Source organism: Coregonus clupeaformis, chromosome 10 (genome assembly GCF_020615455.1).
Source record: "Coregonus clupeaformis isolate EN_2021a chromosome 10, ASM2061545v1, whole genome shotgun sequence".
In the NCBI taxonomy this organism is placed as follows: domain Eukaryota; kingdom Metazoa; phylum Chordata; class Actinopteri; order Salmoniformes; family Salmonidae; genus Coregonus; species Coregonus clupeaformis.
Genome location: NC_059201.1, coordinates 16,512,234 through 16,528,988, shown reverse-complemented (window position 1 = coordinate 16,528,988; position 16,755 = coordinate 16,512,234). Strand labels below are relative to the sequence as shown.

General features: G+C 42.5%; 1 protein-coding gene across 3 annotated transcripts in view; it reads right to left on the bottom strand.

Annotated features, from left to right (window-relative positions):
* The window catches only part of LOC121575226 (sodium-coupled neutral amino acid transporter 3-like), a 58,037-nt gene that overhangs the window by 20,763 nt on the left and 20,519 nt on the right, over positions 1-16,755 (bottom strand). Inside the window, exons 2-5 of one of the 3 annotated variants that reach the window (XM_041888190.2) lie at positions 15,461-15,742; positions 14,824-14,856; positions 14,499-14,592; positions 14,229-14,344 (exon numbers count right to left, since the gene is read on the bottom strand). In XM_041888190.2, the coding sequence (XP_041744124.1) occupies positions 14,229-14,344; positions 14,499-14,592; positions 14,824-14,856; positions 15,461-15,669 (452 nt within the window). In that variant the 5' untranslated portion in view covers positions 15,670-15,742. The remainder of the gene's footprint in view (positions 1-14,228; positions 14,345-14,498; positions 14,593-14,823; positions 14,857-15,460; positions 15,743-16,755) is intronic. The other 2 variants (XM_041888191.2, XM_041888192.2) reach the window with 2 other exon arrangements.

Here is a 16,755-nt window from a genome sequence, read left to right as displayed (position 1 = left end):
CCTTCCCACAACATTCTGGGAATGGTGCGGGATAGTTGCTTGGCTTTGGAACATTCTCAGCACAAACATTTAAGGAACTTGACAAAATAGCGTTATTTTCTTGGTCTTTCATTACTTTAACAGAACTTTTCCTAAAAGGTTACTTGGTTACATTTAATAACATTTTTGGTCATGTTCTAGGAACATTCTACAACTAGTTCAGAGAATGTTAAGAAACAACGTTCTCCGGTGGGAATTTCAGTACTTCAGCATAACATTTCCTACAGGTTTCCTCATGGTTCTATTTAAAGTCATGTTCACAGAACGTTCAGAGCACATTAAGAAACAACGTTCTTCTGTGGGAATTTCAGTACTTCAGCATAATGTTTCCACCAGGTTTCCTCATGGTTCTATTTAAAGTAATGTTCTCAAATTGTTCAGAGAACGTTAAGAAACAACATTCTTCAGTGGGAATTTCAATGCTTCAGCGTAACGTTTCCTACAGGTTTCCTCATGGTTCTATTCAAAGTAATGTTCTCAGAATGTTCAGAGAACATTAAGAAACAACATTCTTTTGTGGGAATTTCAGTACTTCAGCATAATGTTTACTGCAGGTTTCTTAATGGTTTTATTTAAAGTCATGTTCTCAGAACATTAAGAAAACGTTGCATAAAAAACACAAGAAAACAATTGGTAACGTTCAAAGAGTATAAAAACACTACAGGGGATATTGGCTCAGGCTCACCATGCTGGTTTAAGGTTTAATTAGCAACGGTCATCGAAATTGTTAAAAGGTTTTAAAAACAATTTGAATAAATGCAATATATTTTGTTCATATTTTGTGTTAAAATAAAGAAAATGAGACCGTCACCCGAGTGGCATCACAGTGCTTGAGGCATCACTACAGAACCGGGTTCGATCCCAGGCTGTGTCGCAGCCAGCCGCAACGGGGAGACCCATGAGGCGGCACACAATTGTCCCAGCGTCGTCCTAGTTAGGGGAGGATTTGGCCAGCTGGGATGTCCTTGTCCTATCGCGCTCTAGTGACTCCTTGTGGTGGGCCGGGCGCATGCACGCTGACTTCCGGATTAAGCGAGCAGTGTGTCAAGAAGCAGTGCGGCTTGGCAAGGTCGTGTTTCGGAGGACGCATGGCTCTCGACCTTCGCCTCTCCCGAGTCCGTACGGGAGTTGCAGGGATGGGACAAGACTGTAACTACCAATTAGATATCACGAAATTGTGTAGAAAAAGGGGTAATCAAATAATTATAATATATGTGTCTCATTTGCATAAATACACTGGTTGTATAAAGGGGAGGAACAGGGCTGCATCCACCAAACACTTGCTCTGTCTACCCTACCTGCACTCACCTGTGCTGTATAGAATGCCTAATTAATCACTGATGTTATCACAGTCTCTTACATAATTCAACAAGTGTGTCAATAGCAGGATACCCGTGGATAAAAAATCGACATGTTTGGCTCTAGATTACACCTATCTATACATACTTTACATTGTTTGCGAGATCGGACATATTATCACTATAATCTGAGTGTACATTTTCAGAAGTGGCTTTCATTTCAGTGCATCTAATATGTAAACTGTATTAAATTATTACTTTTTTAAATTCCACAAAAAATGAACACACATCAAAATAAAGTTGTCTTTCTTCTCTTTCTTGTGATTTAAGTGTCAAGACAGTGCGTTCAATCCCTGATGAAGCTTTAGCATTCTTATAGATTCAATGGAAAGCCAACGTATCAAATCAAATTTTATTTGTCACGTAAACAACAGGTGTAGACTAACAGTGAAATGCTTACTTACGGGCCCTTCCCAACAATGCAGAGAGAAAGATAATAGAGAAATAATAGAAAAGTAATAACACGTAATAATAAAATGTATAATAAATACATAATGAGTAACGATAACTTGGCTATATACACAGGGTACTAGTACAGAGTCGATGTGAAGGGGTATGAGGTAATTGAGGTAGTTATGTACATATAACTAGGAATAACGTGACTAGGCAACAGGATAGATAAACAGTAGCAGCAGCATATGTGATGAGTCAAAAAAGTTAGTGCAAAAAGGGTCAGGGCAGATAGTCCGGGTTGCTATTTGGTTACAGTGCCTTCAGAAAGTATTCACACCCCTTTACTTTTTCCACATTTTGTTCTGTTACAAAGTGGGATTAAGATGGATTTAGTTGTCATTTTTTTTGTCAAAGATCTACACAAAATATTATTTAATGTCAAAGTGAAATAAAATTCTAACATTTGTAAAAAATAAAAATAAAACATAATATATCTTGCTTAGATAAGTATTCAACCTCCCGAGTCAATACATGCTAGAATCACCTTTGGCAGCAATTACAGCTGTGAGTCTTTCTGGGTAAGTCTCTAAGAGCTTTCCACACCTGGATTGTGCAACATTTGCCCATTATTCTTTTCAAAATTCTTCAAGCTCTGTCAAATTGGTTTTTGATCATTGCTAGACAACCATTTCAAGTCTTGCCATAGATTTTCAAGCAGATTTATGTCAAAACTGTAACTTGGCCACTCAGGAACATTCACTGTCTTCTTGGTAAGCAACTCCATTGTAGATTTGGCCTTGTGTTTTAGGTTATTGTCCTGCTGAAAGGTGAATTCATCTCCCAGTGTCTGGTGGAAAGCAGACTGAACCAGATTTTCCTCTAGGATTTTGCCTGTGCTTAGCTCCATTCCGTTTCTTTGTTATCCTGAAAAACTCCCCAGTCCTCGACGATTACAAGCATACCCATAACATGATGCAGCCCCCACTATGCTTGAAAATATGGAGAGTGGTACTAAGTAATGTATTGTATTGGATTTGCCCCAAACATAACACTTTGTATTCAGGACATAAAGTGAATTGCTTTGCCATGTTTTTTGCAGCATTACTTTAGTGCCTTGTTGCAAACAGGATGCATGTTTTGGAATATTTTGATTCTGTACAGGCTTCCTACTTTTCACTCTGTCAATTAGGTTAGTATTGCGGAGTAACTACAATGTTGTTGATCCATCCTCAGTTTTCTCCTATCACAGCCATTAAACTGTAACTGTTTTAAAGTCACCATTGGCCTCATGGTGAAATCCCTGAGTGGGTTCCTTCCTCTCCGGCAACTGAGTTAGGAAGGATGCATGTATCTTTGTAGTGACTGGGTGTATTGATACACCATCCAAAGAGTACTTAATAACTTTACCCATAAGCTACAGCTAGCTAGGACTGCAGTGCATAAAATGTGGTGAGTAGTTGACTCAAATAGAGAGAAAGACAATAGTTGAACAGTTTTGAACAAATTAATTTCTTCCAAAATGAAAGAGAAGCAAGAGCGAGAGAGAGATTTCAAAATGTTGTTTCACTTTCAGTTTCACTTACTTAGCTAGCAAATGCAGCTAGCTAGTTTAGCCTACTCAAACAGAGAGATGCTATGTTAGCTAGCTGGCTATGACTATCCAACACAACATTGGAACTCTTCCAAGTCAAGGTAAGCATGCTCAAAGGGATATTCCATGTCTGCTTTTACATTTAATACCCATCTACCAATAGTCCTTCTTTGCGAGGCATTGGAAAACCTCCCTGGTCTTTGTGGTTGAATCTGTGTTTGAAATGCACTGCTAGACTGAGGGACCTTACAGATAATGGTATGTGTGGGGTACAGAGATGAGGTAGTCATTAAAAAATCATGTTAAACACTATTATTGCACACAGAGTGACTTATTATGTGACTTATTAAGCACATTGTTACTCCTGAACTTATTTAGGTTTGCTATAACAAAGGGGTTGAATACTTATTGACTCAAGACATTTCAGCTTTTCATTTTTAATTAATTTGAAGAAAAAAATGAAAAAACATAATTCCACTTTGACATTAGGGGGTATTGTGTGTAGTAGGCCAGTGACAAAAAATCAAAATACATTTTAAATTTAGGCTGTACAATACAAAATCTGGAAAACGTCAAGGGGTGTGAATACTTTCTGAAGGCACTGTAACTATTTAACTAACTATTTAGCAGTCTTATGGCTTGGGGGTAGAAGCTGTTCAGGGTCCTGTTGGTTCCAGACTTGGTGCATCGGTACCGCTTGCCGTGCGGTAGCAGAGAGAAAAGTCTATGACTTGGGTAGCTGGAGTCTTTGACAATTTTGTATTTTTGTAAACCATTGAGCCCATTTCAACCATTACCGGGGTGTGTTTGATAGGTCATCACAAACATTTCCGTGGTCGTAACATTAACGGGAAAAAACAACAGGCACAAGCAAAAGTATGAAAGAGTCACAGGAGTAAAATTAAATCAATCCAGCCAGCCAGATTTAAGTGACAAGTGGATTTTGCACCCCTCAAATTTAGGAAATAGATGGCTGAAAAAGACAGATCCTCAGGTGGGTGGGGCATGCGCATTGCTAGTTTAATGGGGATTGAAATGTGAATAGGATGTGAGTGGGGTGCAAATAAGGGCCAGTGCACAGCCAGCTCCCTCCATACAGCCTCTGAACACCGTCTTTGTTCAGCTAAAGCCCACATGACACAACAGTCAGGCCCAGAGGTGTTACACACAGTCAGTAGCCCTCTGCCTGCCTCTGCTCCAGCCCCTTCGCTTTGAGGAAACACACTACCCAGCTAGCACATAATGTTCTGAGAACCATACAGTGAGGGAAAAAAGTATTTGATCCCCTGCTGATTTTGTACGTTTGCGCACTGACAAATAAATGATCAGTCTATAATTTTAATGGTAGGTTTATTTGAACAGTGAGAGACAGAATAACAACAAAAAAATCCAGAAAAACGCATGTCAAAAATGTTATCAATTGATTTGCATTTTAATGAGGGAAATAAGTATTTGACCCCCTCTCAATCAGAAAGATTTCTGGCTCCCAGGTGTATTTTATACAGGTAACGAGCTGAGATTAGGAGCACACTCTTAAAGGGAGTGCTCCTAATCTCAGCTTGTTACCTGTATAAAAGACACCTGTCCACAGAAGCAATCAATCAATCAGATTCCAAACTCTCCACCATGGCCAAGACCAAAGAGCTGTCTCTCTGTCTCTCACTGTTCAAATAAACCTATCATTAAAATTATAGACTGATAATTTCTTTGTCAGTGGGCAAACGTACAAAATCAGCAGGGGATCAAATACTTTTTTCCCTCACTGTATGTTTCTTAGAGCTTGGTGAGAGCGTGGTTGTCCTATGGTTATTTTGCATACAACCTTCCCACAACTTTATGGGAATGGTGCAGGATAGTTGCTTGGCTTTGGAACATTCTCAGCACATTTATGGAACTTCAGAAAAAAAAAGTTATTTTCTTGGTATTTCATTGCTTTAATAGAACATTTCCTAAAAGTTAAAACATGGTTACATATCATATAAATGTAGTTTTTAGTTAATGTTTACGAGCGTTCTCCAACTGGTTTGACATTGGGAATTTTCTCAAATACAGTGGGGAAAAAAGTATTTAGTCAAATCAAATCAAATCAAATCAAATTTTATTGGTCACATGCGCCGAATACAACAAGTGCAGACATTACAGTGAAATGCTTACTTACAGCCCTTAACCAACAGTGCATTTATTTTTAACAAAGAAAGTAAAAATAAAACAACAACAAAAAAAGTGTTGAGAAAAAAAGAGCAGAAGTAAAATAAAATAACAGTAGAGAGGCTATATATACAGGGGGGTACCGGTGCAGAGTCAATTTTGAGGGCCTTCCTCTGACACCGCCTGGTATAGAGGTGCTAGGTGGCAGGAAGCTTGGACCCAGTGATGTACTGGGCCGTACGCACTACCCTCTGTAGTGCCTTGCGGTCGGAGGCCAAGCAGTTGCCATACCAGGCGGTGATGCAACCAGTCAGGATGCTCTCGATGGTGCAGCTGTAGAATTTTTTGAGGATCTGAGGACCCATGCCAAATCTTTTCAGTCTCCTGAGGGGGAATAGGCTTTGTCGTGCCCTCTTCACGACTGTCTTGGTGTGTTTGGACCATGATAGTTCGTTGGTGATGTGGACACCAAGGAACTTGAAGCTCTCAACCTGTTCCACTGCAGCCCCGTCGATGAGAATGGGGGCGTGCTCAGTCCTCTTTTTTTTCCTGTAGTCCACAATCATCTCCTTTGTCTTGGTCACGTTGAGGGAGAGGTTGTTGTCCTGGCACCACACGGCCAGGTCTCTGACCTCCTCCCTATAGGCTGTCTCATCGTTGTCGGTGATCAGGCCTACCACTGTTGTGTCGTCGGCAAACTTAATGATGGTGTTGGAGTCGTGCCTGGCCATGCAGTCATGGGTGAACAGAGAGTACAGGAGGGGACTGAGCACGCACCCCTGAGGGGCCCCCGTGTTGAGGATCAGTGTGGCAGATGTGTTGTTACCTACCCTTACCGCCTGGGGGCGGCCCGTCAGGAAGTCCAGGATCCAGTTGCAGAGGGAGGTGTTTAGTCCCAGGATCCTTAGCTTAGTGATGAGCTTAGAGGGCACTATGGTGTTGAATGCTGAGCTGTAGTCAATTAATAGCATTCTCACGTAGGTGTTCCTCTTGTCCAGGTGGGAAAGGGCAGTGTGGAGTGCAATAGAGATTGCATCATCTGTGGATCTGTTGGGGCGGTATGCAAATTGGAGTGGGTCTAGGGTTTCTGGGATAATGCTGTTGATGTGAGCCATGACCAGCCTTTCAAAGCATTTCATGGCTACAGACGTCAGTGCTACGGGTCGGTAGTCATTTAGGCAGGTTATCTTAGAGTCCTTGGGCACGGGGACTATGGTGGTCTGCTTGAAACATGTTGGTATTACAGACTCAGTCAGGGACATGTTGAAAATGTCAGTGAAGAGACTTGCCAGTTGGTCAGCACATGCTCGGAGTACACGTCCTGGTAATCCGTCTGGCCCTGCGGCCTTGTGAATGTTGACCTGCTTAAAAGTCTTACTCACATCGGCTACGGAGAGCGTGATCACATAGTCATCCGGAACAGCTGGTGCTCTCATGCATGCTTCAGTGTTGCTTGCCTCGAAGCGAGCATAGAAGTGGTTTAGCTCGTCTGGTAGGCTTGTGTCACTGGGCAGCTCGCGGCTGTGCTTCCCTTTGTAGTCTGTAATAGTTTTCAAGCCCTGCCACATCCGACGAGCGTCAGAGCCAGTGTAGTACGATTCAATCTTAGTCCTGTATTGACTCTTTGCCTGTTTGATGGTTCGTCGGAGGGCATAGCGGGATTTCTTATAAGCGTCCGGGTTAGAGTCAGCCACCAATTGTGCACGTTCTCCCACTTAAAAAGATGAGAGAGGCCTGTAATTGTCATCATAGGTACACGTCAACTATGACAGACAAAATGAGAATTTTTTTTCCAGAAAATCACATTGTAGGAATTTTAATGAATATATTTGCAAATTATGGTGGAAAATAAGTATATGGTCAATAACAAAAGTTTCTCAATACTTTGTTATATACCCTTTGTTGGCAATGACACAGGTCAAACGTTTTCTGTAAGTCTTCACAAGGTTTTCACACACTGTTGCTGGTATTTTGGCCCATTCCTCCCTGCAGATCTCCTCTAGAGCAGTGATGTTTTGGGGCTGTCGCTGGGCAACACGGACTTTCAACTCCCTCCAAAGATTTTCTATGGGGTTGAGATCTGGAGACTGGCTAGGCCACTCCAGGACCTTGAAATGCTTCTTACGAAGCCACTCCTTCGTTGCCCGGGCGGTGTGTTTGGGATCATTGTCATGCTGAAAGACCCAGCCACGTTTAATCTTCAATGCCCTTGCTGATGGATGGAGGTTTTCACTCAAAATCTCACGATACATGGCCCCATTCATTCTTTCCTTTACACGGATCAGTCGTCCTGGTCCCTTTGCAGAAAAACAGCCCCAAAGCATGATGTTTCCACCCCCATGCTTCACAGTAGGTATGGTGTTCTTTGGATGCAACTCAGCATTCTTTGTCCTCCAAACACGACGAGTTGAGTTTTTACCAAAAAGTTCTATTTTGGTTTCATCTGACCATATGACATTCTCCCAATCCTCTTCTGGATCATCCAAATGCACTCTAGCAAACTTCAGACGGGCCTGGACATGTACTTAAGCAGGGGGACACGTCTGGCACTGCAGGATTTGAGTCCCTGGCGGCGTAGTGTGTTACTGATGGTAGGCTTTGTTACTTTGGTCCCAGCTCTCTGCAGGTCATTCACTAGGTCCCCCCGTGTGGTTCTGGGATTTTTGCTCACCGTTCTTGTGATCATTTTGACCCAACGGGGTGAGGTCTTGCGTGGAGCCCCAGATCGAGGGAGATTATCAGTGGTCTTGTATGTCTTCCATTTCCTAATAATTGCTCCCACAGTTGATTTCTTCAAACCAAGCTGCTTACCTATTGCAGATTCAGTCTTCCCAGCCTGGTGCAGGTCTACCATTTTGTTTCTGGTGTCCTTTGACAGCTCTTTGGTCTTGGCCATAGTGGAGTTTTTCTCAATTTGTCTGTCATAGTTGACGTGTACCTATGATGAAAATTACAGGCCTCTCTCATCTTTTTAAGTGGGAGAACTTGCACAATTGGTGGCTGACTAAATACTTTTTTCCCCACTGTAGTTCAGAGAACGTTAAGAAACAACATTCTTCTGTGGGAATTTCAGTACTTCAGCATAATGTTCCCTACATGTTTCCTCATGGTTCTATTTAAAGTAATGTTCTCAAATTGTTCCAAGATTGTTAAGAAAACGTTCAATAAAAACCACAAGAAAACTTTAGCAACATTCAGAGAACAATCTAAGAATGTTATTTAAAAACATACACATTCCATTCTCAGCATCAACAAAACTCTCTCTATCCTCTATCTTGTTAAGTGTGTTCAGGTCAGTTGGCCGCGTTCACTAATTGGCCACACCTGATCTTAATAAGTGCTTGTTTCCTTTGAAATGGGGTCTGTTTGAATAGACTAAAATGACCAGCTTTGTATGCGTAAAAAAACATTGCATGCTAGCTCCATCCTGGTAGCGCAGTGGACTAATTCCATGGATAAAGAACATAACATTATAGGTTCGAATATCACTGATTCTGTGTCACAAGAAAAAATTAATACAAATTAGCTAGCAGTGTTATTTGGTATGTATTAGGATCCCCATTAGCTGCTGCAAATACAGCAGCTACTCTTCCTGGGGTCCACATATTGAAAGTCTCATTCAGTGAAAGTTTTAAGGGAGTTATTCAAAAACCTTTCAAATAACTTATCATTTCCATTCTCAGAGCGTTAATATAACCTCCCAGCAAAACTTTAAGGAACCAGAGTAAAACATTCTGAGAACCTCACTGCAATAAAAAATTAAACGTTCCCAGAACAGGCAAAATGTTAGCTTCTGTTCTCAGAATGTTTTTTTAAACTTACAGTATTTCCAGTCAGGAAACGTATGGCTTTGTTCACACAACCAATGTGAAACCAAAAACACATGTTCCCACATTCTTCTAAGGAACCAAATGTGCTAGCTGGGTAAATGTCCTTACAGCAATCCTACCAGTCAGTTGCTGGTCCCCGTTGGAGGCTATAGGCTACAGGTCCCATGGCCCCCTTGGACCTACACTCATACACAGGCATGAATGGTGTCAGATGTGTGGTCTGACACATCATGCCTTAGAGCAGACTGCAGGCCATACCAATAGTGGATGACTAGAATGCTAGTCAGTGCTCTATGGCTCCAATGTACAGAGTAGATGTTAGGTGAGGTCAAAGGAAAGGGTAGGAGAATACACTGGAGGGATGGGATGCCACTGTATTGTTGTGATGTTAGTTTGGGTGTGTTGTTGAGTTTCCCATTGTTTTTCTGTGTTCAGAGAAGCGTGTGCTGCTGCTATGTAGGTCTGCGGTCCCCCTTTGGGAACGAGCAGCTAAGATTCAGACTGACACGGTACTCTGGCAGAAAAAATAGAAAGGAGAGGACTTGCACGCTGGAGGCTAGAGCACAGCACACAGTGGTCAACTGAAAAGCTGCTTGACTGGCTGTCCCCTTCCCCCTACATGTTTATTTCCCTCTTTCTCTATCTGGGATACTAGTCAACTCAACATGGCTGCTGGAGAGCATAATTATTTGAGGCATGTGGTTCTATGTAATTTTTAGTAGATAGTATACATGTACTGTACTGTGTTTCACACATGGCTATATTACATTCCACATGAACAGTGAGTGAGGCATGTTTCGTTTTATGTTGCACAGGAGCAGATGAGTTGTATACAGTAAGCCAGGTGTCCGAGACAGACAGCCAGACAGCCAGACAGACAGATAGACAGTGTAGTTTAGTAACCCAGAGTTCAGCCGGTCCAGACCAGACAAACCACCCAGCTCAAAATAAATAGTTTTTTCTCACTGTGTAAAGAAATCCTCTAGACATGACTCGAGGCAGAAAGCTTGGAGACAGCCTATGAATAATATTTGTGTCTGTGATGGTTGTCTACAATAGTATCAACGCTTATTTAGTCACATTTGGTGAGAAATGCGGGCACGCTGCCAGTAAGACTAACACAATCTTCTCTTTCCTAACTAGAGGTAGTATACCTCTAGTTAGGAAAGAGAAGATTTTGTTAGTCACCCTACCTACAATTCCACCGAATTTAGACCCTGCTAGTAAACAATCAATGGATTTGGCATTACTACACACATCCCAAACATTGCTTTACCTCTAGGTAGAGAGCTATTGTATTGTAATGCATCCAAGGTCGCTTGGTAAACAAATCCCTGGGGCTAGGAGAGTTTTCTAATAAAAGCAGCATTATGAGAGTTTACAGCACACAGCACATACAGCTTTTCATGGAACAAGACTTAGCTACCTAGATCCCATGGCTGCTGCCACCTTGTACCCTAGCTGCTGCGGTGAGGAGGTTTGATGGTAATAGGAGGAAGACAAGGGACTGTGGATGTTATGGTATATGTCATTGATTTATGGGTGAGACTGGAAACCTGAACTGGACAGTAGGGTCATGTAAAGACACGCAGCAACACTCATAATCAGCACAGAATATTTAGGGCCAGGTTCAGTGCTAAACCCACAAACACATTACATAACCCCTACATGACCAATCTGACACCTGTGAAGCTAAACTCTCTGTGACTCATCCTGACAGCAGACGCCACCACAGCCCAGATTATTCTTCCTAGCTGGCATGGCAGACTCCTGAGAACGCATTCATGTATACTCAGTATTCACACATTCAATCACAGCAAAATATAGGACATGCAGATGCAAGCACATTGAGGTTATTTCCAGCATCCATAATTGTAATTGCATTGGTTTAACACAGCAGCACAACACTGCTATTGGCATACTAATGAAAGCTCTCCACCCCGGCCCCATTACATTACGTTTCATTAGTCCACACATGGCTTGAAGCCCCTATTCATCTCAATGCACATGTATTGCATGAAACACAAGGTGTTCCACACCTGCCAGTGTGTCACAGCTGTAGTTATGATACCTATTACACAGTAATTATGTATTTACTCTTTAGCCTTTATCTAGTGACTGTTCAATTAGGCCTGTTACATACAGAGTCTACCGCCTGGTTAATTGCCTTTAAATAATTACAGGGCTATTTCTATCCAGGGAAGAGCTCCGTTTAGAGGGACTAAACGGCGCGCAATTGAATCAGAGGAACATCTGTGGCTACTGTGAGCATGCCTGACTGGGTTTACATCCGTGTACATGCATCTACTCATTGATCTTAGCATTCATCATATAGAACTGCAGAGATGGGACCAGGTCACAATTGAGCAAGTCCAAAGCAAGTCTCAAGTCTTAACCTTCGAGTCTCGAGTCAATTCCCAAGTAATAATGGGCAAGTCTCAAGTCAAGTCCCAAGTTCCAAAGCTCAGGTCAAGTCACAAGTCCCTAATTTTGAGTTTCGAGTCCTCAAGTCAATGGTTATGTGTTTAATGTTATATTTTTTTCTGTTTTCCTTACACTAGGCCAACTAGTACAGTATATACAGTACCAGTGAAAAGTTTGGACACAGCTACTCATTCAAGGGTTTTTCTTTATTTTGAAAATGTTTTACATTGTAGAATAATAGTGAAGACATCAAAACTACGAAATAACACATATGGAATCATGTAGTAACCAAAAAAGTGTTAAACAAATCAAAATATATGTTATATTTGAGATTCTTCAAATAGCCACCCTTTGCCTTGATGATAGCTTTGCACACTCTTGGCATTCTCTCAACCAGCTTCATGAGGTAGTCACCTGGAATGCATTTCAATTAACAGGTGTGCTTTGTTAAAAGTTAATTTGTGGAATTTATTTCCTTCTTAATGCGTTTGAGCCAATCAGTTGTGTTGTGACAAGGTAGAGGTGGTATACAGAAGATAGCCCTATTTGGTAAAATACCAAGTCCATATTATGGCAAGAACAGCTCAAATAAGCAAAGAGAAATGACAGTCCATCATTACTTTAAGACATGAAGGTCAGTCAATATGGAACATTTCAAGAACTTTTCAAGTTTATTCAAGTGCAGTCGCAAAAACCATCAAGCGCTATGATGAAACTGGCTCTCATGAGGACCGCCACAGGAATGGAAGACCCAGAGTTACCTCTGCTGCAGAGGATAAGTTCATTAGAGTTACAAGCATCAGAAATTGCAGACAAAATAAATGCTTCACAGAGTTCAAGTAACAGGCACATCTCAACATCAACTGTTCAGAGGGGACTGTTTGAATTAGGCCTTCATGGTCGAATTGCTGCAAAGAAACCACTTCTAAAGGACACCAATAAGAAGAAAAGACCTGCTTGGGCCAAGAAACATGAGCAATGGACATTAAACCGGTGGAAATTTGTCCTTTGGTCTGGAGTCCAAATTGGAGATTTTTGGTTCAAACCGCTGTGTCTTTGTGAGCCGCGGTGTGGGTGAACGGATGATCTCTGCATGTGTAGTTCCCACCATAAAGCATGGAGGAGGATGTGTTATGGTGTGGGGGTGCTTTGCTGGTGACACTGTCTGTGATTTATTTAGAATTCAAGGCACACTTAACCAGCATGGCTACCACAGCATTCTGCAGCGATACGCCATCCCATCTGGTTTGGGCTTAGTGGGACTATCATTTGTTTTTCAACAGGACAATGACCCAACACACCTCCAGGCTGTGTAAGGGCTATTTTACCAAGAAGGAGAGTGATGGAGTGCTGCATCAGATGACCTGGCCTCCTCAATCCCCCGACCTCAACCCAATTGAGATAGTTTGGGATGAGTCGGACCGCAGAGTGAAGGAAAAGCAGCCAACAAGTGCTCAGCATATGTGGAACTCCTTCAAGACTGTTGGAAAAGCATTCCAGGTGAAGCTGGTTGAGAGAATGCCAAGAGTGTGCAAAGCTGTCATCAAGGCAAAGGGTGGCTATTTGAAGAATATCAAATATCAAATATATTTTGATTTGTTTAACACTTTTTTGGTTACTACATGATTCCATATGTGTTATTTCATAGTTTTGATGTCTTCACTATTATTCTACAATGTAAAAAATAGTAAAAATTAAGAAAAACCCTTGAATGAGTAGGTGTGTCCAAACGTTTGACTGGTACTGTATGTCTACATAATAAACATCACAGATCAAGAAATAAAGGTTTTTTGAATCATCATTACTAATAGAAAGGCCATCCAAATGATGATGCACAGTTAGTGTTGATAGTACAGCTACAGTTTGACTAACATTGTGAAATCTCCAATTAGAATAAAGTGGTGTTGTTTTTACCCCGCCCACTAAATGCACGTTGAGAGGTCTGTGGTTGGCTAAGAATAAACATTCATGGAAACTCTTACTCAGAGTGCATATTTTCGAGCGAGAAGCAGTGAAAAAATAGGACAGTACACTATTTTTCCCCTTGCCTTTCTGCATCTGGCGGCGCTAGGCAGAACTGAATTTAAGAGTTATTTCCCATATAACACAATGCGACTCGCCGCTTTGAGCAACGGAATTGCCACGAATGTATGTTCACCGTGTAATGCAGAATTTATAAGGAGAGGAAGGTGGTGCTGCTTGTTTGAGAGGGTAAATCCAAGTCTCTCAAGTCTCTTGAGTGTTACAGCTCAAGTCCAATTTAAGTCCAGAGTCATAGATGCTCAAGTAGAAGGCGAGTGTCAAGTGTTTTTTATTTTTGCCAAGTCATGTGACTTGAGTCCACATCTCTGTAGAACTGTATGTAATCTACTGTATGTTCATTACAATCATGAACTCATTCATCCGCTTATCCATCCATCCATCCATCCATCCTTGTTGGCTCACAGGAATAGGACGACCCCTGTGTTGGCCATGGCGTATGACAATCCCAGAATTCCACTTCCCATGATGGCGTTGCCCAAGTTGAATACTGACATTCCAAAAGAGGTCTTCCCCTCAAACTGATTCCATGGATAAAGACAAAGAGGAGAACACGCTTGTTAGCACAATGCTTAAAACAATCAAACTTGCTTCACAGAAGGAGCGAATGAACACACGTTACATATTAATCTGAAACATCCACTGGGGCCATAGCACCCTATTGGTTCAGCTTACGTCTGTGAAGCCTGTGGTCTTCTTGTCCTCCATGTTAGATAGGAACTCCTCACTCTCTGCAAGGTTAGCCTCTGGATCCTCACTTCTGTGGGGACTCATGGGAAAAAAGCACAGTCATAAGCACATTAAACAACAACAATGTTATACAACCACAACTCAAGGACACACTCTCTGAGAAAACTGTGGACTCATATAGGATAACATTCTACTGCTATAGGAGTCTGGGGCTGGTTGGTACTGTTCTGTCCTTATCACAACTCATGATTGTCATAGGTGAGATAAACAGTACACTGAAACATATCCCTTCCTTGTCAATGTTACATACCTGACATTTTGGGCACTATTAGGAACAATTTCCCTACAAAGTAGCGTAGAGAAAGACGATCCATCATCCAATGAAAGCACAAAGAGAAAAAACAACATAACCACACCCTCAGTAATGCAGCCATGATGGAGACAATGACACAGTCTGTGTAAACTAATGCATTCAAGCACTAAAGGGGGCATGGGGAGAGACTACGTTGTATGTTAAACAGTTCATGTCATTTCCTGTGACTGAGGGGCAGGTCTGTTGCATGCTGATGGAGGAGACCTCATGATTAGTAGGCCAAAGTAACGCAGGCTCTGATGCTAGGTAGTACTAGGTACGCATGACACACATTTCCATACACATCCGGAGTAGTTAACAAAGAGCAGTGTTGTGGTTGTGGGATGTCTGAAGGGAGACATGTGACACTCTCAGATGGCAGTAGGTCACATGCGCAGCCCACCCGCAGGACAAGGCAGCTAGTAGCCTCTCTCCAAGCCTCTCTCTGTCGAACACTATATGCGGTAGCGAATGAGCCTGGGGACGAGGTTATCTTCTATCTGACTGAGTGTATACTGTCCTTTTTCAGATGAGAAGCCTGTGTATACTTTCGTATGTTTGTAGTCTGCTATCTTGTACTTGAGTGAATACTTACTGCTCTGTGGTGTCTCCTGGGGGTGTTTTGGCTGCCGCTATGGCTTCCTCCCCAGGCTCATGGCCTTTCCCATTGGGAATAGAGTTCATCTCTGCTGGCGCTGCTGGTGCTGCCGCTGGTGATGGAGCTGGTGCTGCTGCTGGTGATGGAGCTGGTGCTGCTGCTGGTGGAGCAGGTTCTACACTTTCAGCTGCTTTATCATCACTCATCTTTGCGCTGATGGATGTGTGTGTGTGTTTGTGTCTGATGTCCTCTTTTCTTTTCCTTGTTTCCTTCAGGAGTCTATGAAATAATAGACAAGCGGCAGTTAGACTACAGCTGATGATTTAATTATGTTCACAATCACTGGAATATTACAGACAGTTAATTCAATGCAGATAAACTCGCTTATCTTACACATCTTACACAGCCATCTAGCTCCAGAATTGGGATACAAATTGTACAACTTGAGTACAAATTAGTTGCTGGCGACTATAAGATACATGTTGAAAGATAAATGAGGCCTGCTCTTGGCAGTTATAATGAGTCTGTCTGTGTCTTCCTGGTAGGCCCCTGGGAAACGTGCCTGAGTTATAAAGTGCTTTCTAAGAACGCTAGAGGAGCAGACAACACAACACAAACACTTTCTATTTTCAGTTTTTCGCACATAAGATAAAAACACCAGCCACCACCACTGAAGTCGGAAAGCCTTTGTTTCCGGGGAGAATCTCTGACATTATTGAGTTGTCAGCTGACAGGTATTTTCCTCTCTCCTTCCTCGGAGGAGAAAAGGCCCCAGTTAGCTGTGACACTCTAGGCTTTGTGAGGGATGGTTCGGGCCCCTCTGCTCGGGGCCCCTGTGTCCTAGGTCCCCTGCAGTGGTGTCTAAGCAGAGCTGCTGGTGTGCGGGACCCTGAAACGCCCCTGAAAGGCTCCTGTGACATGCGTCTCCTGGTTCCTGTCTACCTCGGTTCCCTCCTGGCTGTCCCTGAAAGCCACCACCACTAATTTCCCCATTAGCTATGCAGCGTAAACAGGGGTAAAGTGCGGATGGGGGGGTTAGTGAAGGTGGCACACACATAGTGGGACCCACAGAAGAAGGAGATGAAAGGCAGCAGAACCAGCTTTAGAACCAGTTCTGGGCATCTTTGTGCCCAATTTTTTAGTTCTAGCTTGCCAATTTTTTTTATTTAATTAGGAAGGGCTTAGCGTAGTGGCAGTGCTCTCTCTCTCAGTGCTTCAGCCCTCTTCACTGGGCCTTTCCCCTCAGCAGCCCCCTGCTCCTGCTTCCCACCACCCCCACCCCCACCTCCCCT